Here is a 27,527-nt window from a genome sequence, read left to right as displayed (position 1 = left end):
GTCCTTAAAAATACCATCTTTTGTCCCTATGAACATGTTTGGAAATGTCCAGAACTCTTGTTAAAAATACCCACTCTTGTCACTACGAGCACAACTGAAGATGTCCTAAACTCTTGTTAAAAAACAAACATGGCTGGAAATGTCCAGAACTCTCAATGAAAAACTCGGAAAGATGGTGAAGTCGTGTTATTTATTTATTATTTTTTCATTTTAATCCGTCACCCAAACAAAGAAAGTAAAGCTGCTGATAAATGAAAAATATTTAATACTGTGTCAGCATCATCAACATGAACCGAGTGGTTACAGATGTGTTTTTGATTCGTGCAGGCCATCGAGTACGCACACACATCTCTACAGATGCATCTAATTTGTAAGCAACATGCTATAGATATTAAATATGCATACATAGATGATACAAACATGCAAACACACAAAGCAGTGAGATGTGACGAGCTCTGAGTGTTTCCTGATACAAAATCTTGCCGTCTCTGCTGTTTCATAGCAGCGTTAGTTTAGCTCGTTAGCTTGTAATTCCTCCACAGTTTCTTGCTAACAATAACGCCTCGCGGGTTACAATGCCTCATTGATTCACTGCTCCAGATCTGAATTGAATTAGAGTTGAGAACTGAATTAGACTGATCAATAAATCTAATTCACTTTTGAAAACCCACACTAACAAAGTTCATTGATTTAAAAATGAAAACTGCTTTAATTCCAGAGTCCCAGCTGTTCTCTGTCGAGATCACTGGATAAATTAAAATCCCCTGGACGCCTTCGTCTCCTCCAGCTGCTGCTGACGCTCCTCATCCTCAACAGTCATTCTCGGAGGAGTCGCCTCATTCAGAGTTAATTTACCAACAAAATGAGCAGAGCCTCTTGGAGGAAACACACATTTGTGTAGGAGAAACACTGAGATGTTTCTGTGTCCTCTGAACACTGTTGACCTGTACATTAACCCATGAATGACCTGGTTTCACTTCAGTTCTTTACCCTCCTGGATCAAACGTTTAGTACCCAATAAATGCTTATAAAGTACAAGATGCATGAACTTTTGCATCTCTCGTGGAAGAAACTGATTTCACCCAGACATACTGAGCAACACTTTCTCACCACGACCTCGTCACATACTGACGTTTGGTTGTGGACTTTCTACGTCGAGACATGCAACCAGGTCTCCCGACCCTCTCACAACCAATCAAAAACCAGTGTTTGGTCGATGACATCCAGTGTCAGACACAAAAGGCACAAAAAAGCCATCACATCTAAATAATACACAGCTCGGCGGCATCAGTGGGAAACGCTGCAGAACAACAGTGAAAGTAAAGGTGACAAAGTACGAGTCGGCCAGGTGGGACAGATGGTGGACTGTTCTTTTTTCCTAAATCCAAACGTGTGTTTGTTGATTAAGGAAAAGAATGTCAATACAGCGTGTTGTGCTTTTATTTTGAAAGAGACTGTATGCAAACTGTACATTTCATTAATTTTGCCAATTTCAAACTCATCCATAATCGCCTACATAATCAGGCTCCCCAGGTGCTCAGTGACCTTGTGCTTCCTCTTGGGAGCTGTAAGGTTCCCCTGTGTAGATCCTCGTTTGGACAAACAGCTTTTTCTGTCAGTGGAATAAATTTGTGGAATTCTTTACCTACAGAAGTTAAACTGGATCCTGAGTACGGTTTAAACTTTAAACTCAAACCGAAACAGGTTTTGAAAATGAATCATTTATGCAGTCATGACTAATTTGGTGCTTTCTATTCTATGGTGCTACTTATGTATTGCAGTTTGTGTATTGTGTTGTTCTGTCTGTATTTTTATTGTTTGTACTTTGTTTGTACGTTACTTGTGTTCTTGTTGCCGAGTCTTTTGTGTCTTGAGACCCAGATAGGGACAGGCATTGCAGATTAGCTCAGGCTATAAATGCTGTGGTGTGTGTGTGGTATGCTACATACTTGTCCCTATACACATAAACATTAAATAAATGGTTGGGTTTAGGGAAAAAGAACAGGGTTTGGCTTTACAATCGAACAGGGAGTGAACACAGGCCTCCTGAGTGAAAGTCGATGGTTGCTGGACGTTTCCACCGCCCCTCCTGCCCACCCTACTCTTCTACTTCTGCGCCCTTAGCCTACGCTGTTGTACTGCTGTGTTTTTGCCCGTGATGTTGCTGGGTGTCATTAAACAATGACCATGACAGGTGGTGTCTGACATTCACGTGAAAAGACGGCTTTTTTGACGCCAGGAGTCACTGACCAAGCACCAGTATTTCAAGACTTCAGAGTGAGACCAGGTTGTCCTGAGTGAAAAGGCTGAACGCACCAGGATCACCTTGATTTTCCAGGATGATTTGCCATAATCACACATGAACTGTGATTCTAGTGCCTTAAAATTCAGTAAAAAGCCATTCATCAAAATAGCTTCCTCTGCTGCTGCACTGCTGGCTGTGATTTAATAAATGGTCAAATATCACTGAATAATATTAAACCTTTAAATTAGTGATTCTGTGTAAATTGCAGGATTTTCAGGACATAATTTAGATGATAGCAAACATATAGCACACAGAGAGTAAAGTCTAATCCTCTCTGTACCAATGAACAGAGCCACAAGTCATCACATCTGCTGTTGATTTAGTGAAAACCTCTCCAGTATAGAACAGATTAGAAGTGTTACACATCCAGCTCCATTTGTCTCAGCCTGCCTGTCAGAGTAACGGTACATTATTGATGCACTCCTGATGGCCACAGGTTTGTTAGTTACAGTTTGACCAGCGCTGTGTTGCAGCACGGCTTTGTTCTGCCTCTGCTGCAACTGTTCACATCCAGACATCTCACCTAGCAGCTTCTCTCTGTTCAACATCTGCAGAGAGCATTTCATCCAGACAGATGTCAGACAGGTAAACCTTTACACTGATATAGTCATCTATGGCTGTGCTGTAGTAGGTCATCCAAGCTGGTCACCAAAGGTTCAAGATCTGTCTCAGGAGGGAAGGTGACCCGTCTAGTGACGATGAGATGTTAGCTCCAGAAAACATGTTGGCTGTGTGACAGTATGTGGCAGTATAGGTGGCATCAGGGGAAAATGTGCCCTGATAACAATGGAAGTTAAAGTGGTGGAAGTCCGAGTAGGGCGAGCGGACCTGGGTCCAACAACCACCGACTTCCACCCAGAGGCTAGTGGTCACTTCCTGTAGGATTGTAAAGCCGTGTTCTTTTTCCTAAACCCAACCACGTATGTTTGTTGTTGAAGGAAAAGAAAATTTGCAGTGTTGCTCTGTCGTAGTACTTTTATTTCGAAAGAGACTGTACGCAAACTGTACATTACATTTGTCAAACTCATCCTCACTGTGACCTCGTCACATGTCCACGTTTGGTCATGGACTTTCCACGTCCACATATGACGTCCAAGGTACCCTGGGTGTGTTGGTTGTTGACGTTCTGGGACGCCGTGTCAACTTTAGCCTGTTACATGCATTGTCTGTTTTCAAAATACACTTCTGTTTTCACAGGAAATGTACAGTTTGCATACAGTCTCTTTCAAAATAAAAGCACTACGTTGGTACAACACCGTGAATTGATATTTTTTCCCTAACAACACACACATGGTTGGGTTTAGGAAAAACGAACAGGGTTTGGCTTTACAATCTTACAGGAAGTGAACTCTGGTGAAAGTTGGTGGTTGTTTGCAAAATGCTTGAATTTACAGATTTTTATTTTTTATATCTGTGGAAGGTATTTTAAATTTACACACACATTGTCGATCTGTTCTCACAAATATTATTGAGACAAATCTGTCTCCAGAGTCCAAATTGATTTTTCTTTAGTTTTCCCTGAAGGTTTTTGAACAACCTTTAACTCCACTGATACCACGCGGCTCCACTGGCTGACAGCCCGGACTCAAACGTTCTTATTTCACAGAACTTTGTTCCAGACATTAATATGTGTCTCTAATCTGTGTCCGGGGCGTAACAGTCAGTATGAGGGAAACCAGTGACAGAAGGACGACACTGATACTGTCTGTGGTTGTCGTTATTAATTAGACATTTGTCTTCAAAGTCACCCGCAAGTCAGCAGTCATCTTTTTAAATATGAAGAGAAGTTTTGATAAAAGAAAACCTCAGCTCCTCTGATATCAGCATGAGTAATGATTCATGGTTTTAAGTGTTTTAAGGTGGACTTTTTCCTGGACTCTGATCTCTTTCCACTCCTTATATGTCTTCATGAGACTGTTTGAGAGTTAAGACTGAGGTTGCAGAGTTACTTTCTTGTTTCCTTCTGACCACCCCAGACTCTCCTCCACCACCTAATGTTACCAGCAAGTCATCCACAGCAAGTTATTAATAACTTAATCTGAATATTAAAATATTCCCTACTAAGCTTACCTGAATTCAGTGATTTCACGTACATATGACGCGAGTCAACATTAGCTATTTTAGCATTCAAAATTGCGCGAATGAACACAACATGACATTCTGCAGGCTGGATGGGAAGTTTTGGCGAGCTGTATGTGGCCCATTGGGCGCCAGTTCGGTTGATACACCGTCGGACAGCGTCCGTTTGAAACGCTGACAGTAACAACATAGTATAAGAGCTGGAAAGTCCCTGTGTGGTGAGTGGGAGGGGAGGTGGAGGGGTCAAACAAACCCCGGACTTTCACTCGGCAGCCCACTGTTTGCTTTGCGTGTGAATGTTGGGAAAAACCATAATATTTATTTTAGTGCTGTCAAAATGATCTGTTAATTTTGATGAATTAATCACAAAAAAAATAACGTGTCAAAAAAATTCAAGCTGATTAGTGGCGTCCTGAAGGCCACAGCAGCTGTGTCACATGATGGAGACAGACGGGAAAACGCTGCTCGGCCCCGTGAATAGAGCATTTACATTCAAAAGACGCCCAGATGGAGCTGTTGACAGGAGCAGTGTTCTCTGCAGGTTCTGCAGTCAGGAACTTTCATACCATCAGAGAACTTCAGTCTGAAATATCACCTCAACACAAAGTATTTAGCAGCGAACCCGGAGGTCCGAGCTAGGACAGCCTCTGAGGCGCTAGCAGCCAGCCTCATCATGCCGCACTCGATCAGGTGTTCAGACTGAGTCAGTCTACCTGTGACCGACTCACTGACTCCCTTACAGAATGGGACGCAGACCAGTTCTGGAGGTAGAGGACAGGGGGACAACTGTGTCCAAAATCCAGCAGCTCTACGACACATCTGACAAAAAACTTTCACGGGAAAAGTTGATTTACACAATTTATTTAGATCAGTAATTATTAATTAATACATTATTTTAATCGCTTGACAGCCCTAGTTTATTGCTAACCCTAACCACTGAGACTGTATGCAAACTGTACATTTCCTGTGAAAACAGAAGTGTATTTTTAAAGAGGACAATGCATGTAACAGGCTGAAGTTGACACGGCGTCCCAGTCCATGAACAAATGTAGATATGTGATGAGGTTCAATTGAGAATGTGTTGGAACATCAACAGCAGACACAGGAGGGTATCTAACAATATGTAGACGTGACAGTGACAAAGCAGCGATGTGTGAGGACTCTGGATGAGAGTGAAGAGGCACAGCCCTACTAACACATGCATACAGTCCACATGCATCTGTCCATATGATGTCCTGGAAGCAAAATGTCACTTTGGTCTGACTCAGCACAAACACACACCTTCTGGTGTTTGAATTATTGACTGTGTCTCATCTCATGGTCCCCTGCTCCGGCCCTCAGATTAGATGAAGGTCTGAAGGAACCACATGAATATTGTATAAGGCTGTTGACCATAAAGGCCTCGCTGCAGCTCACATTATGCACAGAACAGTCCTTAAGCTTCAGATTAAACTCTTGTGACTGCTCCAAATTAAACATGAAAGAAACACGTTGATAAAGCCTTGGAGCTCAGGGCTGTATAACAAACTTTGAGTCTGATGAAATAAGTTTTGTACGATTTGTCCTCAGCTCTGCATGAAGTTTTCTTCTTGTCACACAGCGATAATATTTAAAGAGACTTTGTTCATATGTTTTAATTAATTTTATTTCCCTTTGATTTTCCAGCACTCTTAAATAACTTTCCAGAGAAGGTGTCCTGAAATTAATGCTGTTATCACATCTGGTCTGTTTTTCATGTAGCAGCCAGGTGTGGAGGAACACAAGTCATCTCTCATGTCTTTGAATGAAACAACTCTGTCTTTGTGTCTTGCAGGAGCTGGAGGTTGGTCTCCTCTGAGCTCAGACAGATATCAGTGGTTGGAGGTCGACCTCGGTGGGCGGACACAGATCACTGCTGTTGCAACGCAGGGCCGCTACGGCAGCTCTGATTGGTTGACGGACTACCTGCTGATGTTCAGCGACACAGGACACAACTGGAAACAGTATCGCCAGGAAGACAGCATTGGGGTGAGTGCGTTAGAACGGACTCATCAGTGACAGGAGAGTCAAAACAAGCAGCAGAGACAGTCGGCTTTTTTTCCACAGCTGATGTTTTTGACATGTCACTGTAGGAGAAGCACAGGTGTTGTTACTGACATGAACAATAGCTCTGTTGACCGTGAGCCAACATGCACAACACCACGACCCTGAAACCAGATTCACTCATTTTATTTATTAAAAAACACACACCTGTGTTTTGCACTGTGACAAACCAAACTCAGAAAAATGCTGCTGTTGTTTCTTTGAAGGTTGACAGTATGTAACTGGCTGAGTGAGAGAGAACAATTGAAATTCAACAGGACGTTTGAATTGCAAATCCTTGACCAATACAGTAAAAAGACACAATATCTGACGTTCAAACTGATCAACTGTTTTGTTTTTTGTGAATATATACTCATTCTCCAAGTGAAGAGAACAGGGCGCCAATGATGGACCTGCCAGTTCTGGTGTTCTCTGGTGAATGATGGAGCTGCACGGTGCTGGGCTGTGAGCACAGGTCCCACTAGAGGACGTGGGGCCCTCTCCACCCTCATGGAGTCTGTTTCTGACAGTGTGGTCAGAAACATGCACACCAGTAGCCTGCTGGAGGTCATGTTGTAGGGCTCTGGCAGTGCTCCTCCTGTTCCTCCTCACACAAAGGAGCAAATAGCGGTCCTGCTGCTGGGTTGATGCCCTTCTACGGCCCTGTCCAGCTCTCCTGGTGTAACGGCCGGTTTCCTGGTATCTGGTCTCAACCTGATTGGGCTGCAGGTACGGCCTCATGCTACCAGTAGTGCCAAGGACACTAGCAGAAGACCAAACTAGAGAAGAATCAGTCAGGAAGGATAAGGAGAGAGCAGCTGTCTGTGGACACCACATGTATAACCATTCCCTTTTTGGGGCTTGTCTTGCTTTTGCCTCTCCATTGCACCTGTTGTCACTTTGATTTGAGGACAGTATCAACTATCTGACAATATGTGCTGCCTGGAGGTTCATCCAACCTTTTTATGTCATCACTTTCTTGTATTCAGTTGCATCCTGTTTTTATTTATGTTTTGCATAGCGTCCTAACTCTTTTGGAATTGAGGTTGTATAACGTGTCCATTAACAGTCCTGAGGCGTCACCCTGCAGACAGCAGGAGCAACATCATTAACAGACAACAAACAGCATGAAAACTAAACCACCTTTCCAAAGCTGTTGGTACCAGCCATCACCAGCTCTTCAGTAATGATGGGTTAGGTTTATCAGATGGGCAGACTAAGCCCTGTGAACTATGTAAAGATGGTGGGCACAGCACTGCAGAACATTCATTGAAAAAGCTGTGCGTCTGTGGAGAATGCCTGGCCCAAAATTCAAACAATATCTCAGGAGAAACACTTCAATTTATTCAAATTTTCCAAATCTAAAGGAATTAGCATCTCATTTACTCGTACATTTCCCTTTAAAATGTTCACCTCTCTCTAACTCGAACTCTGCTAACTACATTACACTTTAGAGGCAGCCGAGCATTTCCTGGAAGCTCCTGGTACAGACAGAAGATTCTCCCCATTACAGCGGTGCTGTGACGAACAGCTTCAATTTAAAGTTGATGAGAGGTAAGACTCTCACAGCGAGGGTAAAACTAATGTCAGGCTAAGACTCCTTCACAGAGAGAACAGAGAGGGGATGCTGTTGGCTTAAAAGCTTGTTGATTTCGCACTCAGCATAAATCAGGATAAATCCACAGCATGTCCCACAAGTCCTCCTAAAGCTCCTCGTATTAGTCAGCCCAGTTTATTGTGGCTTTCAAGGAACACAGTCGACTGCCGAGCAGCTTCATCGGTCACAATTCCTCCTGGATCTCTCTTTCCTTTAAGCTCAGAGGCCAGAGTTTGTGAGGCTGAGTAATGCTCTCTCCTCCTCTAATTTCCTCCCTCCCTCCTCTCATCTTCTCTTCCTCTCTTCACATCCGCTGCGAAGATGCGAAAGAACAGATGGTATTGGGAATAGTCTCTAATCAGGGAATAGAGCATCCTTAAGTGTTAATGGAGGTAAAGGGAGTGGAAGTACATCATAGATTTCCCTTTGGAACAGGTGAAGACGCCGATTCTGTTAATGAGCGTCATCCTGAATTGCACATACGGCTCTATGTGCTGAAAGTGAGAAAAACCAGAAAGTGGCAGTAAGTGATCATTAAAGTGCGGGAGAACATGACAGTGTGGAGGTTGAGGTAATCAATGATAAGTTTAACTTTACAGAGTTAGTTGCACAAACCTCGACTCACAGTTTTAAATGGATCATTTGTAATTTTGTTCCCTTTTTATGCCTCCATGCCTTCAGAGGCGTTATGTTTTTGGGTTGTCCATCTGTCCGTCCGTCCCATTCTTGTGAATGCGATAAACGTCCTCTTGGACTCAAGGATGAACTGATTAGAATTGGATGGTCAAAGGTCAAGGTCACTGTGACCTGGTCCACCGCATTCTCAAGAACATGATGATATCTCAAGAATACCCTGAAGTTCTTTAAATTTGGCACAAACATCCTCTTGGACTCATGAATGAACTGATTAGAATTTGGTGGTCAAAGGTCACTGTGACCTTGTCTGTTGTTTTACTTGAGGGACATTCTTCAAATTTGGCACAAACGTCCTCTTGGTTATAAGGATGGACTGGTTAGAAAGGTCAAGTTCACTGTTATCTCTTGTCCTTCTCATTTTCATGAACGTGATATCTCAGGAAAGTCTTGAGGCAGTTTCTTCAAATTTGGCACAAATGTTCACTTGAGCTCAACAATGAACCAATTAGAATTTAGTAGTTAAAGGTCAAGGTCACTGTGACCTCACCTGTCTTATTCTTGTGAACCCAATATCTTAAGGACCCCTTGATGGATTTTGTGTTTAAATTTGGCACAAACACCCAATTGGACTCAAGGATGAACTTATTAGAATTAAGTGGTTTAAGGTCAAGGTCACTATGACCTCGTCTGTCTCATTCTTGTGACCCCAATATCTCAAGGGTGCCTTAGTGGATATATATTTTTTTTTAATTGAGCACAAACATCGACTTGGACTCAACAATGAACTGATTAGAATTTGGTGGTCAAAGGTCATGATCACTTTGTCCTTGTCTGTCGCTTTCTCATGAACGTGATAGCTCAAGACCACCATGAAAGTATTTCTTCAAATTTGGCACAAACATCCACTTGGACTCAAGGATGAACTGAATTTGGTGGTCAAAGTCACTGTGATCTCTCATCTGTCTCATTTTTGTGAGAGGACTCACCTCTCTACCTCTTCAAATTTGGCACAAACATTCACTTGGACTCAACAATGAGCTGACTAGAATTTAGTGTTTGAAGGTCAAGGTCACTGTGACTGCATGAAACATGTTTGGCCATCGTACCATGGTAAGACGGCACAGAGCAGTAATATATAGTGAAATTAGAGAAAGTAATTTTCCGTCCACATGTCTGGATGTACACAGACCACCACCATGTACAACCCTGCCTCCATTTAAAGGTACAATATTATGACCTCCTCCACCATCTAGCGCCATCTGCAGTATCGGCCATATCTGACATCATAAAGGACACATGGAAGTATGAGGGCAGTGACGTTTACAACGTTTGAAACAGACGGATCTATGTTAGTATATAAAAGAGTCAATACAGCAGGAGCTGGTCCTGTTGGAGCCACATTTGACGCCACTTCCTGTGACTTAATCTAGTTATTACTACCCAGGTGACTGAATTTAAAACTAAATTAAATGGTTTTCATTATCATGGGAAGAAGCTACGACATGATCAACACCATCATTGTCAAACTACCAAACAGAAGTGTCTCTGGAGAGCTTGAACTTTCAAACAGTGCATGCTGGGACGTCTGCTGCTGTGCTGATGATGCTTCTTTAGAAAATTAATTGAATGAGTCTGGTGATTTCTCAGTTGAATATTCATTCAACTCATTACATTCAAGTTTACAAGACTAGAGAAGTTTTGGAAATGAAGCTCTGAAAAGAAAAATACTCAACAACAAAGAGTTTTGTGACTTTCTGTTCGTAATCCCAGTTTTTTAAAGCTTTTCAGAGGAAAATTCTTTCCCTCCTTCTTCCCTCAAACCATTTTAGTTTCCTTCTCTTTCTGTGTGTAATCAAAGTCTCCATTTGAAGGATTTCCTTCTTCTGCTCAGGTCCTATTTCAGAAGCCAATGCCTCAACTAAATGAGCTGCTGTTCTCAGCAGGGAACGGTCATTTGTGGAGGTTAAGACTGTTTTCTGTCAGGCTCAGTTGTTCAAAGCTGTGAGATCCATGTTCCACAGACTTAAACTCTGATGGTGAGAATTTACCCACATAAGTCAGCATTATAGCAGACGTGTCACCGCAGCACATGGATGCAGTTGTGCTCGAGTACTCACACAGCCTAACCACCAGGGTAAATGTTACATTGGTACGTTATTATGTATTGTTGAAACTGTTTTACCGATGCTGTGGTTCAGTTTAGGCACAAAACCACTTAGTCGTGGTTCAGAAAAGATCATGTTGGTCTAAAATGCCTGGGGCACAGTCCCTGCTGGGAAAACAGCCACAGGTTGCTAAAAACACCCATGTTTGGTTTCTTTAAATTCTGCGGGATATACTACAATGGGTTGCCAAAAAACAACAACAAAAAAAAAAAACAGATTTGCTTGCTACAAGATGCTTGGTGCCTAAAAGGGCACAGGACAAACAGCAGTGAGTCGCATTAAAACAACCACAGTAGTTGTTTGCCCTGGCATGAAGCATGCTGAAGCTCCAGGGATCGTAACACCAAGTCCTAACTGATAAATCTCTTCTGTTACACAGCTCCACGGGGAGGTCAGAGGTCAGTCTGGAGCTTGTAGGGATTCAGCTGCTGGTTCAAGGACATTTCATCTGGCTAGACGGGCAGCATCACTCACTGAGCCGTCCTGCGGCCCCGTTACGTCCCAACAGTGCTCAAGTTCTGCTGCTTCATTTTAGGTTGAGTTTACAGTATTTGCATATAAATTAAAAAAGGAACAAAGTGATCAGAGGAGGTGTACAACTGTGAGTGAAACTCTGAAATGGCAAGAGGCAGAGAGAAGAAAATCAGGACAGAAATCAGAAGCGGAGGTAATTTAGGAGGAGCAGCTCACGACTCAGACTGCAGCACAATCAAATACAATGAGATGAATTCACCACAGTGCTTTTGCTCTCCTGTACCCTGTGAGGAGAAACAGGAAGTAGACTATGGTGGAGGAAATGTTCATGGTTTTTATAATGAAAGTTGATAAAGGGTTAAAGATCAAGTCCAACTTTGAGCTTTAAAGGTTAAAACAAATCCAGAAAGAGTGAGTTCGGATCGCAGAGGTTAATAAAAGTCACTCTCGGCGGACCGAGTGTTTACCAAAGCGTCTAAAACATAAAAGTACAACCGCTGCTTCACAAATCTAATTTTCTACCTGATTGAGAATCCATTCAGCAGGAACGTGGCTCTATCTCCACAATATTCCCTTCATTAAGAGGAAAATCAAATGTACCACTTCTCACAGGAGTCGGGGGGGGGGGGGGGGGGGGGGGTGCACTCCAGCTTCAATAAAAAGATGAAAGAACGTGTTCACTTATTTAGTCGTAAGATTGCCTACAGTAAATAAATCCAGTCACAGTTATCTTTGTGGCGTGTCACGAACAGAAGATGGACAGATGCTCAGATCATGAGCTAACCTGCTGCTGCGCTTTGTTTTTCAGGCTTTCCCCGGGAACAGTAACGCAGACAGCGTGGTCCAGCACAAGCTCCAGCATCCGGTGATCGCCCGCTACGTCCGCCTCATCCCCCTGGACTGGAATCCGAATGGACGGATTGGACTCAGGCTGGAGACCTACGGATGTCCTCACAGTCAGTTTGGGCTTTTTTTTTTTTTAAAGATGAAAGTAGAAATGATACCTTCCTGTTTCACGTCACTGAACGGGACATCATACGGTTCTCTGTCTGAACTTCTTTTCTGAGATGAAAGTGAAACTTTATGAAAAAAACAAACTCTTATTCACAAGAATATTTTTTTCCTTTAGATTATAAAGTGATGACTTTGTCAAAATAAAAATGATACATTTGGTTTCTTAATCAAAAAGCAAACAAAAATAAGTTTTTCTGATTTTTTTCTCATTAATTTTTTATTCAATAATCTCAAAGAATATTTAGGTTTTCTCATGAATTTGTGCTTTTTCCTTATAAATGTGTAGTCCCACACTGATAGGTGAGTTTTTCTCTCTAATTTATGATTTAATAATCTCACAGAATAACCCTTTTTTGTATTTGAAATATGTGATTTTATTCCATGAATTTATCACTTTAATCTAAGAAAATGTCCATTTTTTTCCTCATAGAAATGTGACCTTAGCCTCAGAAAATGTGGGAGTTTTTGTTAAAACTTTATGATTTAATAATCTTTAACATTAATCAGTTTTCTCCCCCATATAATTCTGATGTTTTTCCATGAATTTATGACTTCAATCTCAGATAATATCCAGCTTTGTTTCGTACATATTTGAGACTTTAGTGTAAAAAAAAATCCTGAGTTTTTCTTGAAAATGTATGATTCAATAATGTCAAAGAATAATGAAGTGCCCGTAAATTTGACTTTTGATTTTTTTTTAGTTTGAATGTTACTCTAATCCCTGGATTCCTTTTTTTATCTATTAATTTGTCACCTTCAATGGCCCTGATATGCCATTGTATGAATTGGCTAAAATTTTCCGAAGGGAGAAGTTTGATCGGGGGCAGATTGAATGAGCATATTTCACTTTATTTTCAGTCTTATAATATTTCTATTTTGTTGTGCATCTAACAACTTGAACAATTTCAACTGTTTGTTAAAAACTACAATCAATAAGCAGTTTTGGGCAGAAACGCGTTATTAGTAATGCGTTACAGTAACGCCGTTAGTTTTGGCAGTAACTAATACTCTAACGCGTTAGTTTTTAAATTCAGTAACTCAGTTACTGTTACCAAACAGTACATTACTCCATTATTGTTGGCCAGGTTTTAGAACGGCGCGCAGCATGCAGTATTCCTTCACAAACTGAAGTTCCCTTTCACTAAAACATTTTAGCCCTAAACAATAAAAGATAGTCAAGTCAGACAGAGGTATATGAACAATTCTTACCAGAGCATCTTAATGAAACACATCTCTCACCAAGTCACTGTCAACCTGCTGGCCTCACCACAGTGCTGTAATGTTACATTAAAGGGAAATTTGGGTTTATTTCAACCTATCTCCTATCGTCCTAAATTTGTTTCAAGTGACTAGTGACATAAAAATAATAGTTAGCATGTTAGCCGTTAGCCTAGATACAGCCGGGGCGCATAGTAGCGTCAGACCTGTTAAAACGTAAGTGAACGGGCAACCTTCAAGTGCAAAGTTAGTCCACTAAACAAGCTTTTTTCCCACAAAGACCGCCTCATATCGTTAGGATAAATGTCAGAGAACATATAGAAAACGACATGTAAACGTGTTGTCTTACCTTACCGGTGTGCTGCCATGTTTGTTTACCATCTAGCTCTGCTTTCCAAAGCACGGCCGAAATATATCTCTGTCACTAGTCACTTGAAACAAATTTAGGATGATAGGAGACAGGTTGAAATAAACCGAAATTTCCCTTTAAGCCGTAGCGCTTCTGTAGATTTTTAGTCCCAGTAACGTGATATCCATTGTTATCCCGAGGAAACCTTTAGCTCATTTTCCATATTTGTATGCAAGCACCGTAGTTGTAAAACGTTTAGTTGCCTGACAGCGAGTGACTCCACTGTAGAAGACATGTTGCATGTTTCCTGTACCGTTCAGTAGTTTTGTCAAGTTGTAGTCTAACAGTCCCTTGGTTAAACTGCATCTGCTGTCTCTTAGGCGAGCCAGTACACTTAGGAAATGTTTTGGGCTGAGTTTCCCAAAACATGATCCTTCTTAGCAACGTTGTCTTCTTTGTGGTTTAGAAAAACTACACTGCAAAAAAGAAAAGCACCTGGCGCCCTCTAGCGTCCCCACTCAGTCATCTACAGCCAGGACGTACTCAGAGTATAGATGACACTAGTGTGCATGCATCAAGGTCATGGCGTGATGGCGAGCCAAGACCAGAGTCCTAAGTCGAGTCTTTTTTTTGGGAGGGGGAGTAACTAAAGTTACTTTTCTCAGTAACGCATTACTTTTTGGTTTAAGTAACTGAGTTACTAACTGAGTTACTTTTTAATGAAGTAACTAGTAACGGTAACTAGTTACCATTTTTCTGATCATGAGTAACTATGACACATCATTCATACAACATGTCCACAATCTAAGATGGCATTTACAGTATTTTATTTATTAACTGATGGATTCGTCTCATCATTTCATCAGCTGCTACAACACAAGGAAGAGCAGAGCGACATCATGTTTCTCCAGAATAACTAACGTCCAATCATTTTTAAATCTGTTTTGTTTTGGTGAAACAAACATGATTTGTCTACAGAACAAGGATGCACCGTAACATCATTGTTTAGTCATAAAAATTCTGTTTCCATCAACTTCTTTTTCATCAAGAAACTTCCGTCTTATCCAGGACTAAAACTTTTTTTTTTCCTAACGCATGTCACATTTCAGATTTAATGTGCAAACTAAAAAACACACCTACAGTATGTGCACACAACACTAAACAGAGATGAGGAGCAGATGGGGAGGAGGCAGCAGATCAGGTCTGACTCTGAGCGAGCCTCTGTGGCACCAGCAGGACAGGTGAGGAATGTGCACAGAAAGCAGAGGCAGTACATGAGGAGAAGAAGTGAGGACGGAGGAGACAGGAGAGGACACAGCAGCCGAGGCTGTGACAGTAACAGACGGCCTCTCCCTGCGTCTGCTGCTCGGAACAGAAAGATTCATTATGTTACATGAACGCAGGCAGAAGTCATTTGTCTGTGAGAAGTCAAGCCAGTGTAAAAAGTTAATCAGTCCGTCTTTGCCCTCAAACAGGACTCCCTCGCACTTGTCATGCAAATCCATCGATGCAGTGAGATTAAACACAAACTCTGTCCAGCTCTGTGGACAAAAGGCGATGGAAAACGAGACGCACTGCTCGAGTAAAACCAGGAAATGATGACATCTGTGACGGCATATTAAATGACTTGTGATATCTTTAAAGAGGGACTGAAACATCTCAGTGCTGTTGTGAAACGTTTTTGTGACAGTGCTGCAGGAGTGAATGATCTCTGAGAGAGTGTGTGTCTGCTGAAGAAGTGTGTGCCGCTCTGTTGGTTCAGTTTGATTTAACTTCGCTCTCAGACAGAAGAAATGAGTTTTGATTGGACTCTGAGGATTCTGGCATCTCTTCCTCGTTTGATCCGAAAGGTAAAGAGGAAACTTTTGAATGATTTCAGTTTGATTGTGTCAGCAGTGAATGACTCGGATTCATCTGAGCTGACATTTCTAATTTGATAGAGACACTGTAGGCAGGAGCACGGCTACACTCTGCGTCATGATGGTTAGTGTATCATTTTCTGTAGAGTGATCCATGCTCCATATTCAGACAGCTCATCTGTTAGCTCCTCTGGAGAGTGTGGACACTTTATTTGTGCTTTATCACTCACTTACCAGACTGTCATAGCCCAGACCAAAATGTTGGCATCGTACATTTCTGCAACCACAAACACTTTAGATCTGTTTGTTTCGTGTGCATCATATCAGCGTTTCTAAAGTGACGTAGAATATGAGCTGGCCCTGTCCTGTGGAGGTGGAGGGGACGGTGGATGGTGTTGTTACGGACCCAAATGCAGAACAGCAGGCAGGCAGATGGTTTTCACAAACAGCGCACTTTAATGCAGCTCGTTAAACTCCTCCAAAACAGGCAGGCACGACTCACAGAACCAAAACTAAACTGAGAACAAATCAGGACGGAGAACATAAGACATCAACACAGAAGCCAGCACAAACACAAACACGCAAAACCAAACACCAGAACAAGGCTAGGGTTGCAGCAACACACAGGGTTTAAGGTAAACCCTCTGACTCATAATAAGATCAGTTCTGTGATACTGCAATGTTTTCTGAGCCGGTTATTGTACCGTGAAAATCTCATACCGCTGCAACCCTGAACAAGACACAGCTGGAGTGGGCGGGCACGGATGAAAGGAGGGAAACACAGGGATTGGCTGACAGCGAAGGTGTGGTGGAGCAAACAAGACGAAGACAAGACAGGTGTGTGTCAGGAAACAGACAAAGGTAGGAGGTAACACAAGACGTGATGTATGAGGAGAATAGATCTTTCCCAGTTCTGCACCTCCGCGACTCCTCGATACTTCAGCTTGAGCCCCAGAGATCAATCTCATCTCGCTCAGTTCCTAAAATGTACCTCAAGGATCGAGGAGGCCGGCCGGAGGAGCTGTAAGCGAGGAAACACCACTGTGTGTGTTGTGGAAGTATTTCTGGCACCTGACGTAAAAAAGAGGTGTGACGCACACCTGAGGGAGAGAGGATATAAACTTTGTATAGACAGACAGGAGCATGTTTGTGTACAAATACTGTTTATCAGATATATGTCACTCTGTTCATATAGCCTATATATTACTGCTTTCAGTAATTGTAAACGTTCCCATGTGCACAGTGATGTCACTGCAGCAAATATCACGTGACATTAAAGCATAAAAACTATAAACTGTAGTTATTGACTTGACAGAGGAAACAGAGCTAAACTGTTCAGTGTCTTCACATTGAACAGTTTGGATGATATCCCTAAGTTCACACGTATCCGAACGCGTGACTCGATGGTAAAGTCTCGGTCACGTGTTCGGGTCCGTGTGAATAAAGTCATTACTACTCAAAGTTTACAGGGACTTCTTAGATCCATGTATCCTCACTGCTAACACTAACTAACAGGTTGTATGATGTCCTGCTAGTTTGCACCTCATGAATGACGTTACGTCCTTAATGTACAGTTACGTAATTCACGTTATGGAGCTTTGGTTTAAGGAAAGAAACATGGTGAGGACGCACCTTAAACTGACTCAGGGTTAACTCAGGTACGAACACGTGACTCCAGGTGAAAGTCTGGTTGTTTGTGCCTCCTTCCAAGTGCTCAGGATTGCTTCCTTGGTTGAGTGCGTTGGTCATGTGATCACAGCCTTTCAAAATACATAAAGTTTAGATTATCAGTTATTTAACGCTGCTTTTCGTTGTGCTAACTGCACACAGCGATGACATGGGAACATGTGACACTGGCTGGTTTTTGATTAATAAACTTTTAAAGTTCTTCTGTTTTAGTCAAATGAAAATAACAACAGGTCGGACTATTTAGTTTTTCACTGACCTGCTGTGCATGTTTGCGTGTGTGTATTTGTGTGTGTGTGTGTGTCCCTCAAGGGGCGTGGCCGCTACGGCGTGACAAATTTTGGCGACTTTGTTTTCTCTCCATCGAATTTGGAACGTCTCTCCCGCCCACATACTTGATCTCAGCAGCTTCAAACTTGCTGGACATGATGGCTCCGCCCTGAACGGCCAGATATGTTAATATCCCATCTTACTCATAGTGCCCCCTGGTGGAAACAGGAAGTGACCAGTTTTTACTTTAACGTGTACTGATGACACAAACTTGACCGCATCAACTTCATTCCACTTCTAATGCATGCAGAACAAGTTGTTAAAGCTACCTTATGAACGCTGTGAAGCTACGTCTAATGGTGTCTATGTGGTGGCGTGGCGACTATCGATCCCTCGCCACTAAATACGTTTGGCATTTTGATGGCTTCACCGACCTCATCTCCTCATGAAAATTGATACACAGGTCAAGAATGGTGAGCTCTTACATCTGATAGGGGCGTCGCCCATGGGGGGGGACAAAATGCGTCTATAGCGCCCCCTTGAAATTTTCAAAAACCCCTCCCTATAGGGTTTTTTTTGGAGTACGAAGATGAAAATTTGTACACATGTGTATGTTGCCCAGATGCACAAAATAGTCTCTGGCACCAATGGTCTACTCCAAACAGGAAGTCGGCCATTTTAACTTTTCATTTTGATTTCCACAACTTTGTATTTTAACAAACACCTCCTACAGATTTCGTCCAATCAACTTCAGGTTTGGTACAGACCATCCTGAGACCATGCTGATCAAACGTTATTAAAAGCTTTTCTCTATGTCAAGGGGCGTGGCCGCTATGGCGCCGCCATATTTGATGCATCACCATGCATATTCAAGCAACTCTCTCTCCCACATACTTCATCCTAACTGCTTCAAAATGTCTGTACATGACAAGAGCCCCGCCCTGCACGCCTCCTATTCTCATACTCATTGTACGTCATAGCGCCCCCTTGTGGAAACAGGAAATGCCATATTTTTATATTGATAAACACCAACACCATGGTAACTGACCCAGAGTTTAAGTTAGCTCTCAGTCTGGAACGGACAACTCAGAGTTTCCCTCATCTCGGTTAACTTACTCTGAGTTGTCACATAACTGCTTCAGTGATGCTGCTGCTGGCCCCCCGCAGTGGTGCGGGAGAGCGAGGGCCCGATCACAGCTGCCTGCAGCTTTAATTTATCATTCTTGTTCTTGGTATAAATTCTGAACCTGAACAACACACTGATGATGAAGATGATGCAGACCGAGCAACAACACCAGGTTCACGGTTTATTAGATGAGCTTTAAAAATAATTTGTTTATTAAAGTGTTTATGGAAACTTTTGGTTTTATAAAATTCCAGAAGCATGAGCACAGGATCATTTCACAGCTTCATCCACGACGTCTTTACAAGTTTTGTTTGTTTGTGTATCATCAGCTGAAGGTGCAGAGAAATGATTTATGATGAAATCAGTTTGTTGGATCTCTACAAACAATACGCTGCCAACTCCTCTGGAGAGAGACGGATTAGAGGAGAGATTTAAATAGACGTGTTGTAAGAAACAGCTCTGCACTTCTTCAAGGAGAATCTAAACGTTGTCTCTGCCACACGCTGCATGACTGTTCTTTTCCTCACGTGTCACTGAGTGTGTATCTGTGGCGTTAAAATTCTGCCAAACTGTAACTTCGCACATATAAATCTTTGTTGTCTGCAAATTCTAAATGTGTTTATTCTCAACTAAAAGAGTCTCGATCTCTTCAGTGCTGCACTTTCACAAAATTAAGACATCTGCCATTTAAACTCAGCTCTGTGTGTGTGGACGTTTGTTTCCTTCCTGTTGACGTGTTTAGTTGAAGATCCTGAAACACTGAAGGAAAGTTTTGACTCGTCTGTTTTCAGAGTCGTCAGAGTAAAGTTTGGTTTTGTTGTTTCTCAGACTCTGACGTGGTGAGCTTGGACGGCCGCAGCAGCCTCCTCTACAGGCTCAGTCCCCGGCCGAGGCGGATCACCAGGGAGAGCATCTCTCTGTCATTTAAGACCCTGAGGAACTCTGGGACATTGCTGCACGCAGAGGGACAGAGCGAGCACAGCCTCAGCCTGCAGTTAGAGAAAGGAAAGCTTCTGCTGCTCCTCCGAAAAGGTACGACTCTGGCCTCTGATTGGTCAGACTCTATGGTGCTGCTGTCTCATTATCTGAGAAACTATCAGACGTCCTAACAGAGTGAGTCTGTAATGGTTCGGTCTCCATGGAGATATAAGGGATTATATCACAGAGACATTTATTGTGTTACAATACCGTTATATCAGTAATGAATGAGATGCTGTTTTGTTGCTCTCGCACAGATCTATCAGTCGCTTGGTGTTTGTTGACCACAGCTGTTTTTATGCTGCTGCCATCTGCACATGTGCAGCATCTGCTTTGGTACTGTGACTTTAAGGGGCCCAAACTGTGCTGCTATAATGTCTAATTGTGTTGGAAAAAAAGTCCAAATATGGCTGAAAATATAAGTTTCTGAAACAAAATATTTGTAAATGAAAAATGGCTAGAAAGTGTTAATAAAAAAATCAAACTATAGTCCCAAAAAAATATTAGTATACTGTCCAAAAAAAATCGGAAAATAACGCAGAAAAATAAATGTAATGATCTAAAATAGTTAAAATAACAAACATGAGTTAAATTTTCCAGAAAATATTACTAAAGTGTCCCAAAATAATCACTTAAAATGTTTTATCAGTAGCTTGCCCAAGAGAAATATTAATAAAATGTCCAAAAAATGTGGAAAACATTGGTAGAATATCAAAATATTATTTGTTAATTGTTGGACAAAGTATTTGTAAAATGTCAAAAAAAAAAAAAAAAAAACAATTGCAGAAATTGTTCCAAAGTTTAGTAACATGTCCAGAAAATGGCTGAAAAATATTCAAAAACTTTTATCAAAAATGATGAAAAATAGTAAAATATCAGAAAAATATTAGTAAACTGTCCAACAAAACATTTGTAATATGTTCAAAAAATAATTCCCCAAACTGTTCCAAAAATATTGATAAAATCTCCGAGTTATATTAGCATAATACTAGAAAACCAGTGTTTTTGGAGCACGACCCACAGTCGATCCTAAAACTCAGGATATCTCAGTTTTCCCATCGTTATGGATGTGCGACATGAAACAGCTGCAGTGCTCCAAAGTCTTGGGCTATATCATGATATTAATATGAATAATTAAATGTGTCAGCCTGCAGCTGCCGTCTCAGTTCACTCTGCAGTTTGTTGTCTTTATGGTCTGAGGTGTGTAACATGTCTGTGGCGTCTGTATCTGATGTGGCTGCAGGTCAAACGTTATGACTGTGAGCTGTCTCTGCTGGGAGGAGCTCCGTGTTAGTGGTTTTGGGAAATGATGAGCTTCTGTAACATTTCTCCTTTGCTCTCTTTCTTCTTTCTTATTTTGGCTTTTCTGCTTTTATTGTTCTGCACGTGTAATTAATCGCCTCTGTATGAAAATGTCACTGCGGTTCACTGCTTTCTTTTCTTCTTATGTTCAGCTTCCACTCGGGGTCATTTACCTCATATTAGGTGCTCCATTGTGCTTTGTTTTACTGTGTTATTGTCTTTCCTCCTCATCCCTCCTCTTCCTCAGGCAGTCACTCTGCAGCTCTGTGCGTTTCTCAAACACTGCAGCAGATCGCATCCTGAGACTTTAAAGTTTACATCTCTGTTTCTGTGTATAAAACATCCATCAGTGTGACGTCATGTGTTTGACTGGAAAGAAACACAAGTATTGAATGTCTCCTTTAATGAATCATCAGGTGATGATGAGTCCAAAAATACCTGTGAATCAGAATAAAGACCATTTCCTTCCTAAGTCGTTAGCTCTGGGCCGCAGTTACTAATTACTGACTCATTCATTAAACCTCGAAGTGCACAGAAGAAAACAGACTGTAAACAGACTGAGGGGGAAATTTGCCATTTACAAAAACACACTGTCTCTGTTGTTGCACCACAGACTGCATCGTGACGTAAAACTGAAGCTCAGATTGACTGGATTTATTTCTTTGGGGTGTGACAGTCATGCTGTTTTCCTGGAAGAGAGACAATGAGGTTAATTGTGTGACATCACCGATGTCAGAGGCAGCTCTTTGTGATGTGTCTCTGAGTTTCGGCCTGGAGCAGATTTAGTCGCCGTCTCTGACTCGTTTTGTGCACACTGATGGATTTTGGAGGTTTTAAGTGCCAAGTTTGGTTTGTTACTCAAATCTCTCATGTTGTGAATCGAACTCTCTGAGAGTTTGTTTTCATGATCACAGCAATGAAATAATCAACTGTGATGAAGTTTTAATTTATTAGGAGACGCTGACAAACCTCCATACCACACCCTGTAGGAAATATTAGTGAAAGGCCCACGAATAATTATAGCAGTAGCTATTCCCCAAAACATATGAGTAAAATGAATGGATGATATTGGTAAAATGTCCAAAAATGGCTGAAAAATAATTGAAAAATGTCAGAAAATATTTTGTCAGGGGAACGGACTTTGACACACCTGCATGTCTCCTGCAACTATCAATCCAGACAACACAGCTGCCGCTACTGCTCAAGCCAGTTCATATAAATATCTGAAGTTTTATAAACAACTCAGCGCAGATTCCAACAGAAAAATATATATTTTTTTGCATATTTTGCCAACCAGGTCTGAAAAACAACACGTTCTCCCTTCCAATGCAGCAAATATGACAGCTTGGTCAGTGGCCTAAAACTCCAGTGTCAGTGTCGTGTCAATTTCAGCTGGTTACACGCCACTAAAAAAACCTGGTATAAAGAAAACCAGTGTAGGTTAGAAAAGCTATCATGGTTTGGGTTAAAGTAACTTAATGAGTGTCATGTGACAACTATGTCACATGACACTCCCACACACACACAAAGAAACCACTCCCATCCTACTCAGACTTTCTCACTATCTCTACTACGTCATCACCACAGACAGTAATGTTAAATACCTTGAAGGTAGATGACAGTCTGGTGTGTCTCAGACACTGTAAGGTGCTTTCTCAATGGTAACAGAAGCAGAGGGCCACTGAACAGGCTGTCATATGAGACTGCGTTGGGACAAAACATGAGCTGCATCGCCAACAAACTTGGGAAAGGTTGAAAAAAATGGAAGAAAATAACATGAACTAGTTCACGGTTGGGACTGTGACCTCAGTTCCATGTATAAATCTGTGAACTGTTTAAATCAGTGTGAAGTGAACTTTGAGCTCTTGGTGAGTGTGAACCTGCACATCACTGCGTGTTATGTCTTCATAAAGGTCAACCACCGAGCAACACCCCACGAGCAGCTCTGTCACCTCAGCTCACTAAAACTGTAAAACCAGCCTCTGTAATTCCAGGCTGCCGCTGCAGCCATTTAAAACTTTAAACCTTTAAGAAGTTCAACTTTAAAACCAGAGGTAATGAACTAATTTGGACCTTTAGCGGCATTAAATCCTCATCAGTGTGTGCAGGTCTGGCCTCCACCGTAACACCCCATTATGAGTGTTGTTCCCTCGTGCACCCGCAGCAGCCTTCAGCAGCACTCAACAGAAGACACTTAGTTCCACTCTGTTTGCCCGCAGCCGTCCAAACTGTTTGAATAAATACACCGGCTTATTAAAATTTATGCTCTCTCTTCCAAAAGCATCCCATTCCTCGCCACTATACATTCATCAAAAAGTCGGTTTACAGTTCTGTAGCTCGCTGGCTCATAATTAAGCTTTGTGCTTTTCTGCCACTGGAATATTTGTGAGTAAATATACCAGGGATCAGTGTTGAGTGATCTCATGCCTTCTGGCTGAGCTTTTGTTTGAAGGAAGAAGGTTTCAGAAAGGAAGACAGGATTTAAGTTTGTTTTTCTCCTATAAAGTCAGAAAAAGCTCAACAATAAAATCCACTAGTCCATAGCCATTGGTAGCTTTGTCACCTTCTACCTATGCCAGTCCTCAATGCCTATGTGCAGTTTCACATAGATTGACCACGTCAGTGAGTAGAAAAACGTGGGACAGACAGAATGACTGACTGACAGAATGACACACTGACAGTTTCTGTGATTATGTACAGCATACCATACCATGACTTAGTCATACCAAACATTAGAAACAACACCAACATTGGTCCACAGGGGGAGCCACAGCGATCGGTCGCATTTTAGCCATTTTGAAGCATTTTTCTGTTGTTATAGCGCCACCCAGTTGCCAATTAGAGTTAAATTTCTCCAGTCACCTTGAGGCGTCCTGTTCTACATATCTACCAAGTTTAGTAAAAATCCATATGGCGGTTAGGCCTAGATAAGAAATGAGCTCTCTAGCGCCCCCATTTTGTTTGATGGGGTCAATAATGGAGGGGTCCCCTCAGATTATGTGTGGTCATATGCCTACAAAGTTGCGTGGTGATGGGTGAAACCCTTGAGATGTTATACACCTTTATGTGATGAGCCACGCCCTCCGCAATATTCATTGCCTTATAGAAGCTCAGTTTTAGTAAGTTTTCCAACTTTTGCCAAGAGGGAACTTTAGATATTGGTCCCTAGATTATGTTCACCCAGTTTCATGCAGATCGCTCAAACTTCCTAGGAAGAGATCCATTTGAAGTGTTTTTCAAAAAATTCAAAATGGCGGAAAATCTATATAAGCGGAAGTTATGGGTTCTTGAGGCAAATGTGTTCCTCATGAGGAGAGGCATCTCTGTGCAAAGTTTCATGTCTCTACGACATACGGGGCATGAGATATGCCCATTCAAAGTTTGACATTTCAATGGGTTGCTATAGCGCCCCCCTTTGGCCAATTGATGTAATATTGCTTCATTGGCATCCTCCCATGACCCTCTACCACTGTGCCAAATTTCACATGGATTGACCAAGTCAGTGAGGAGAAAAACGTGGAACACACACACACACACACACACACACACACACACACACACACAGAGTTTTTGTCATTATATAGTCGGATACACATTCAGAGTCGTGGCACCGCAGGTTACTGAGATACTGGCTGACACTGCAGGTGATGCTCTGGCTTGTGTTTGACCTTGAAACTGATGTTAATCCCTAGGATAATGTTGGCACTGTTAATTTCTGCAAACCATAGATACATTACATTTGTATGTTGTCGTTTAAAAAATACCTGGTTTTGGGGGCTCAATCCCGGCTGGAAAATCAGTGATGTCTTGGTAAAAAAACAAAACAAAACTAAACCCATGTTCAGAGGCTAAAAAGCTTCTGCAAAAACAAGTTTGGGAGCTAAATAAACACTGGGCCATAAGAAACACTCATGTTTAGGGGCTAAAAAAGATGATGGGAGCCGATGGGATCTGATGGGAGCCGATGGGAACCAATGGGAGCTGATAGGATCTGATGGGAGCTGATAGGAGCCACCTGTGAAGCTCTGAGTTTAAACAGAAGCTGTTGAAACACAGGAGATTGATTTGTGGTTGTATTAAAGTAGCTCGGGCTGCAGGTTCAGGTGCTGTTGGAGCGTCCATCGTGTAACGACGGACTGATGGGACCTGAATGTGTCTAAGCACTGGTCTGGTCTGGTTAGTCTCAATGCATACTGGGAATGTTGCACATTATTAACAGAACTGAGATGTTCTGTAGCACTCATCTGGACATAATCAAATGTTACCTGTGAGCAAACGATTTATTCCTGTCGTGCAGTTGTTGTCCCTGTAGCTACAGAACAGATACTGAGTGGAGGAAGACGATGACTCATCAGATGAAGTCTGTCAGCTCAGTCGTGTCCTGACTTACTATTCTGCTCCGTCCGAAGTGATTTAAAGGACGGTTCAGTCTTACAGGCTTGTAAATAAACAGCTAAGCCTTCATCTGTGTCAGAGAGAGAGCCAGCTGTGCTTCAGTTTACAGCCCACAGCTGACTCATTCCACTAACACAGAGAGGATGTTTGACTCACAGTCTGAGCAGCACAGCCTGTGCCGGCGTTTAGTCGCTCGTTCCGTCTCAAACAACTCCAACAAATCATCAACATCAAACCTTATTTTCAAACTTCTTTCTGGAGGTGTTTCTGTGGTGCTTCCTTTCAAAACGGCACATTGCGTTGGCAGCCACGGTCATGAATATGAAAGGGAGAAAAAATGAAAGGACAGAAACAACTACAGTGTCTGATTCCAGCAGCACGCAGGCAGGACGACAAAAGAAGGTTTACACTTTAAACTTTATGCATCTTAAAAAGCTTCACAAAAGGCACGACAGCAGCGGAATATCAATGAAGACATAACTTTCTCTTCATTCTTCTTTTGGCTTCTTTAAAAGCCTTCGAACATTTCTGATCTGTTCTCCTGGAGCTCTTGTTGTGAGAGGGGTCAGAGGTCGCTCGTAGCGTCTCAATCATGTAAGCTGAATGGAATAAAATGAAAATGCTAAAACTATTAGTGCCATCTGATAACAGCCGTTGGTGCCTTCCACCAGAATGAGGTTCAGTGTGTCAGTGAGTTGCTGTAATGCAGAAGCAGACAGCAGATGAGGAGATACTGCCTTTGGGGGCCGTCTGGAATGATCTAATGTGGGAACCTGCACTGTAAAAAGTAAAAACGCTTTAAGGAACTTTTAGCAGCTTCTCAGGTCATAAAAACAGGACAGTTCCCTTAAAAAATCCCTTAAAGGAGGCCACATGAATCCCGAGGATACTCCCTGAAAATTAAGTCGACCTCATTGAACCTTTAGTGATTCAGGAGAAATCCCAAAAGTTTCTTCAAGTGTTGCAGACATGAAGGGCGTCTGTCGGACAAACGTTATTGTAGAGAAGAACAAAAATACACCTCAAGGGTTTCAACTTTTTGCTCATCTGTCAGATACAAAGAGTTCTGCACCTTATTAAATCTTTATCTTTATAACCTTTTCCTTCCTAAACATTCAACAGCGCCCTGTGGAGTTTTCAGCAAAGCAGTTGTCGTCGAGGCGGAAGTGTTGCCCTGTTATTCCACCTCTCCGCTGTGTGTACAATGTGCAAACATGGAATGTGAGGGGATAGTTTGCACCATTGTTAAGCCAGCAGCGAGGGGAGTAACAGAGCCGAATGCAGGTCTGTGTACAATGACACTTAAGGCAGACACTGTTACCTGTCACACCTTGTTTGCTTCTGGAGCGCCAGCAAGCTATCTAAAATCTAAAATCTAAAATCTCCCAGCAGGACGGCATCATGTCGGCGTGATGTGGTTCAGTGTAAAAAAGCAAAGCCGGCATGATGGCAGATCTTCTTGAGGGTAAACCACAGATATGTTACATTTATGTTTCATACGTATCTTATCAACTTTTCCAAAGTGACGTAGTTCAGAGTTCATGTATATGAGCTGAGTTTGTCTTCAGCAGGAGGAGGGGGAGGTGGATGACATGGCACCTAGACGAGACTGTTGGCAAGCAACAACTAAAGCAGGACGTTTAAACATGACGTCAGGACATTTCCAGTCATTTGTTTCCCTCGACAAAACTGGATATTTTACTAAAACATATTGGGACATTTCCAGCCATTTGATTTTTGTGACAAAACCTGGTATTGGTTAACATGTTGGGGCATTTCCTGCCTTGTTTGATGTGACAAGACTGGGTATTTTTAACAAGTTGTCGGGGCATTTCCAGCTGTATTTGTTGTGACAAAACTGAGGAATTCTTTACCAACATGTCAGGACATTTCCATCTGATTGTTGCAACATATTTTCAGCCTTGTTTAATGCAACAAAACCACAGTCAGCCCATCCAGAAAAATGCGGAGTTTTTTTGTGATTGCTGCAGGCAAAAATCCTTGATTATGCTG

At 42.0% G+C, this 27,527-nt stretch overlaps 1 protein-coding gene across 1 annotated transcript in view; it reads left to right on the top strand.

Annotated features, from left to right (window-relative positions):
- The window catches only part of LOC117248195 (contactin-associated protein-like 4), a 112,863-nt gene that overhangs the window by 35,904 nt on the left and 49,432 nt on the right, over positions 1 to 27,527 (top strand). The window contains exons 3-5 of the mRNA XM_033613007.2: positions 6,198 to 6,391; positions 12,126 to 12,273; positions 19,668 to 19,871. Of these exons, the coding sequence (XP_033468898.2) occupies positions 6,198 to 6,391; positions 12,126 to 12,273; positions 19,668 to 19,871 (546 nt within the window). The remainder of the gene's footprint in view (positions 1 to 6,197; positions 6,392 to 12,125; positions 12,274 to 19,667; positions 19,872 to 27,527) is intronic.

The sequence above is a fragment of the Epinephelus lanceolatus genome, chromosome 17, assembly GCF_041903045.1.
Source record: "Epinephelus lanceolatus isolate andai-2023 chromosome 17, ASM4190304v1, whole genome shotgun sequence".
Classification (NCBI taxonomy): Eukaryota; Metazoa; Chordata; class Actinopteri; order Perciformes; family Serranidae; genus Epinephelus; species Epinephelus lanceolatus.
The sequence above is the reverse complement of the archived record's forward strand: the minus strand, read 5'-3'. Positions and strand labels throughout refer to the sequence as shown.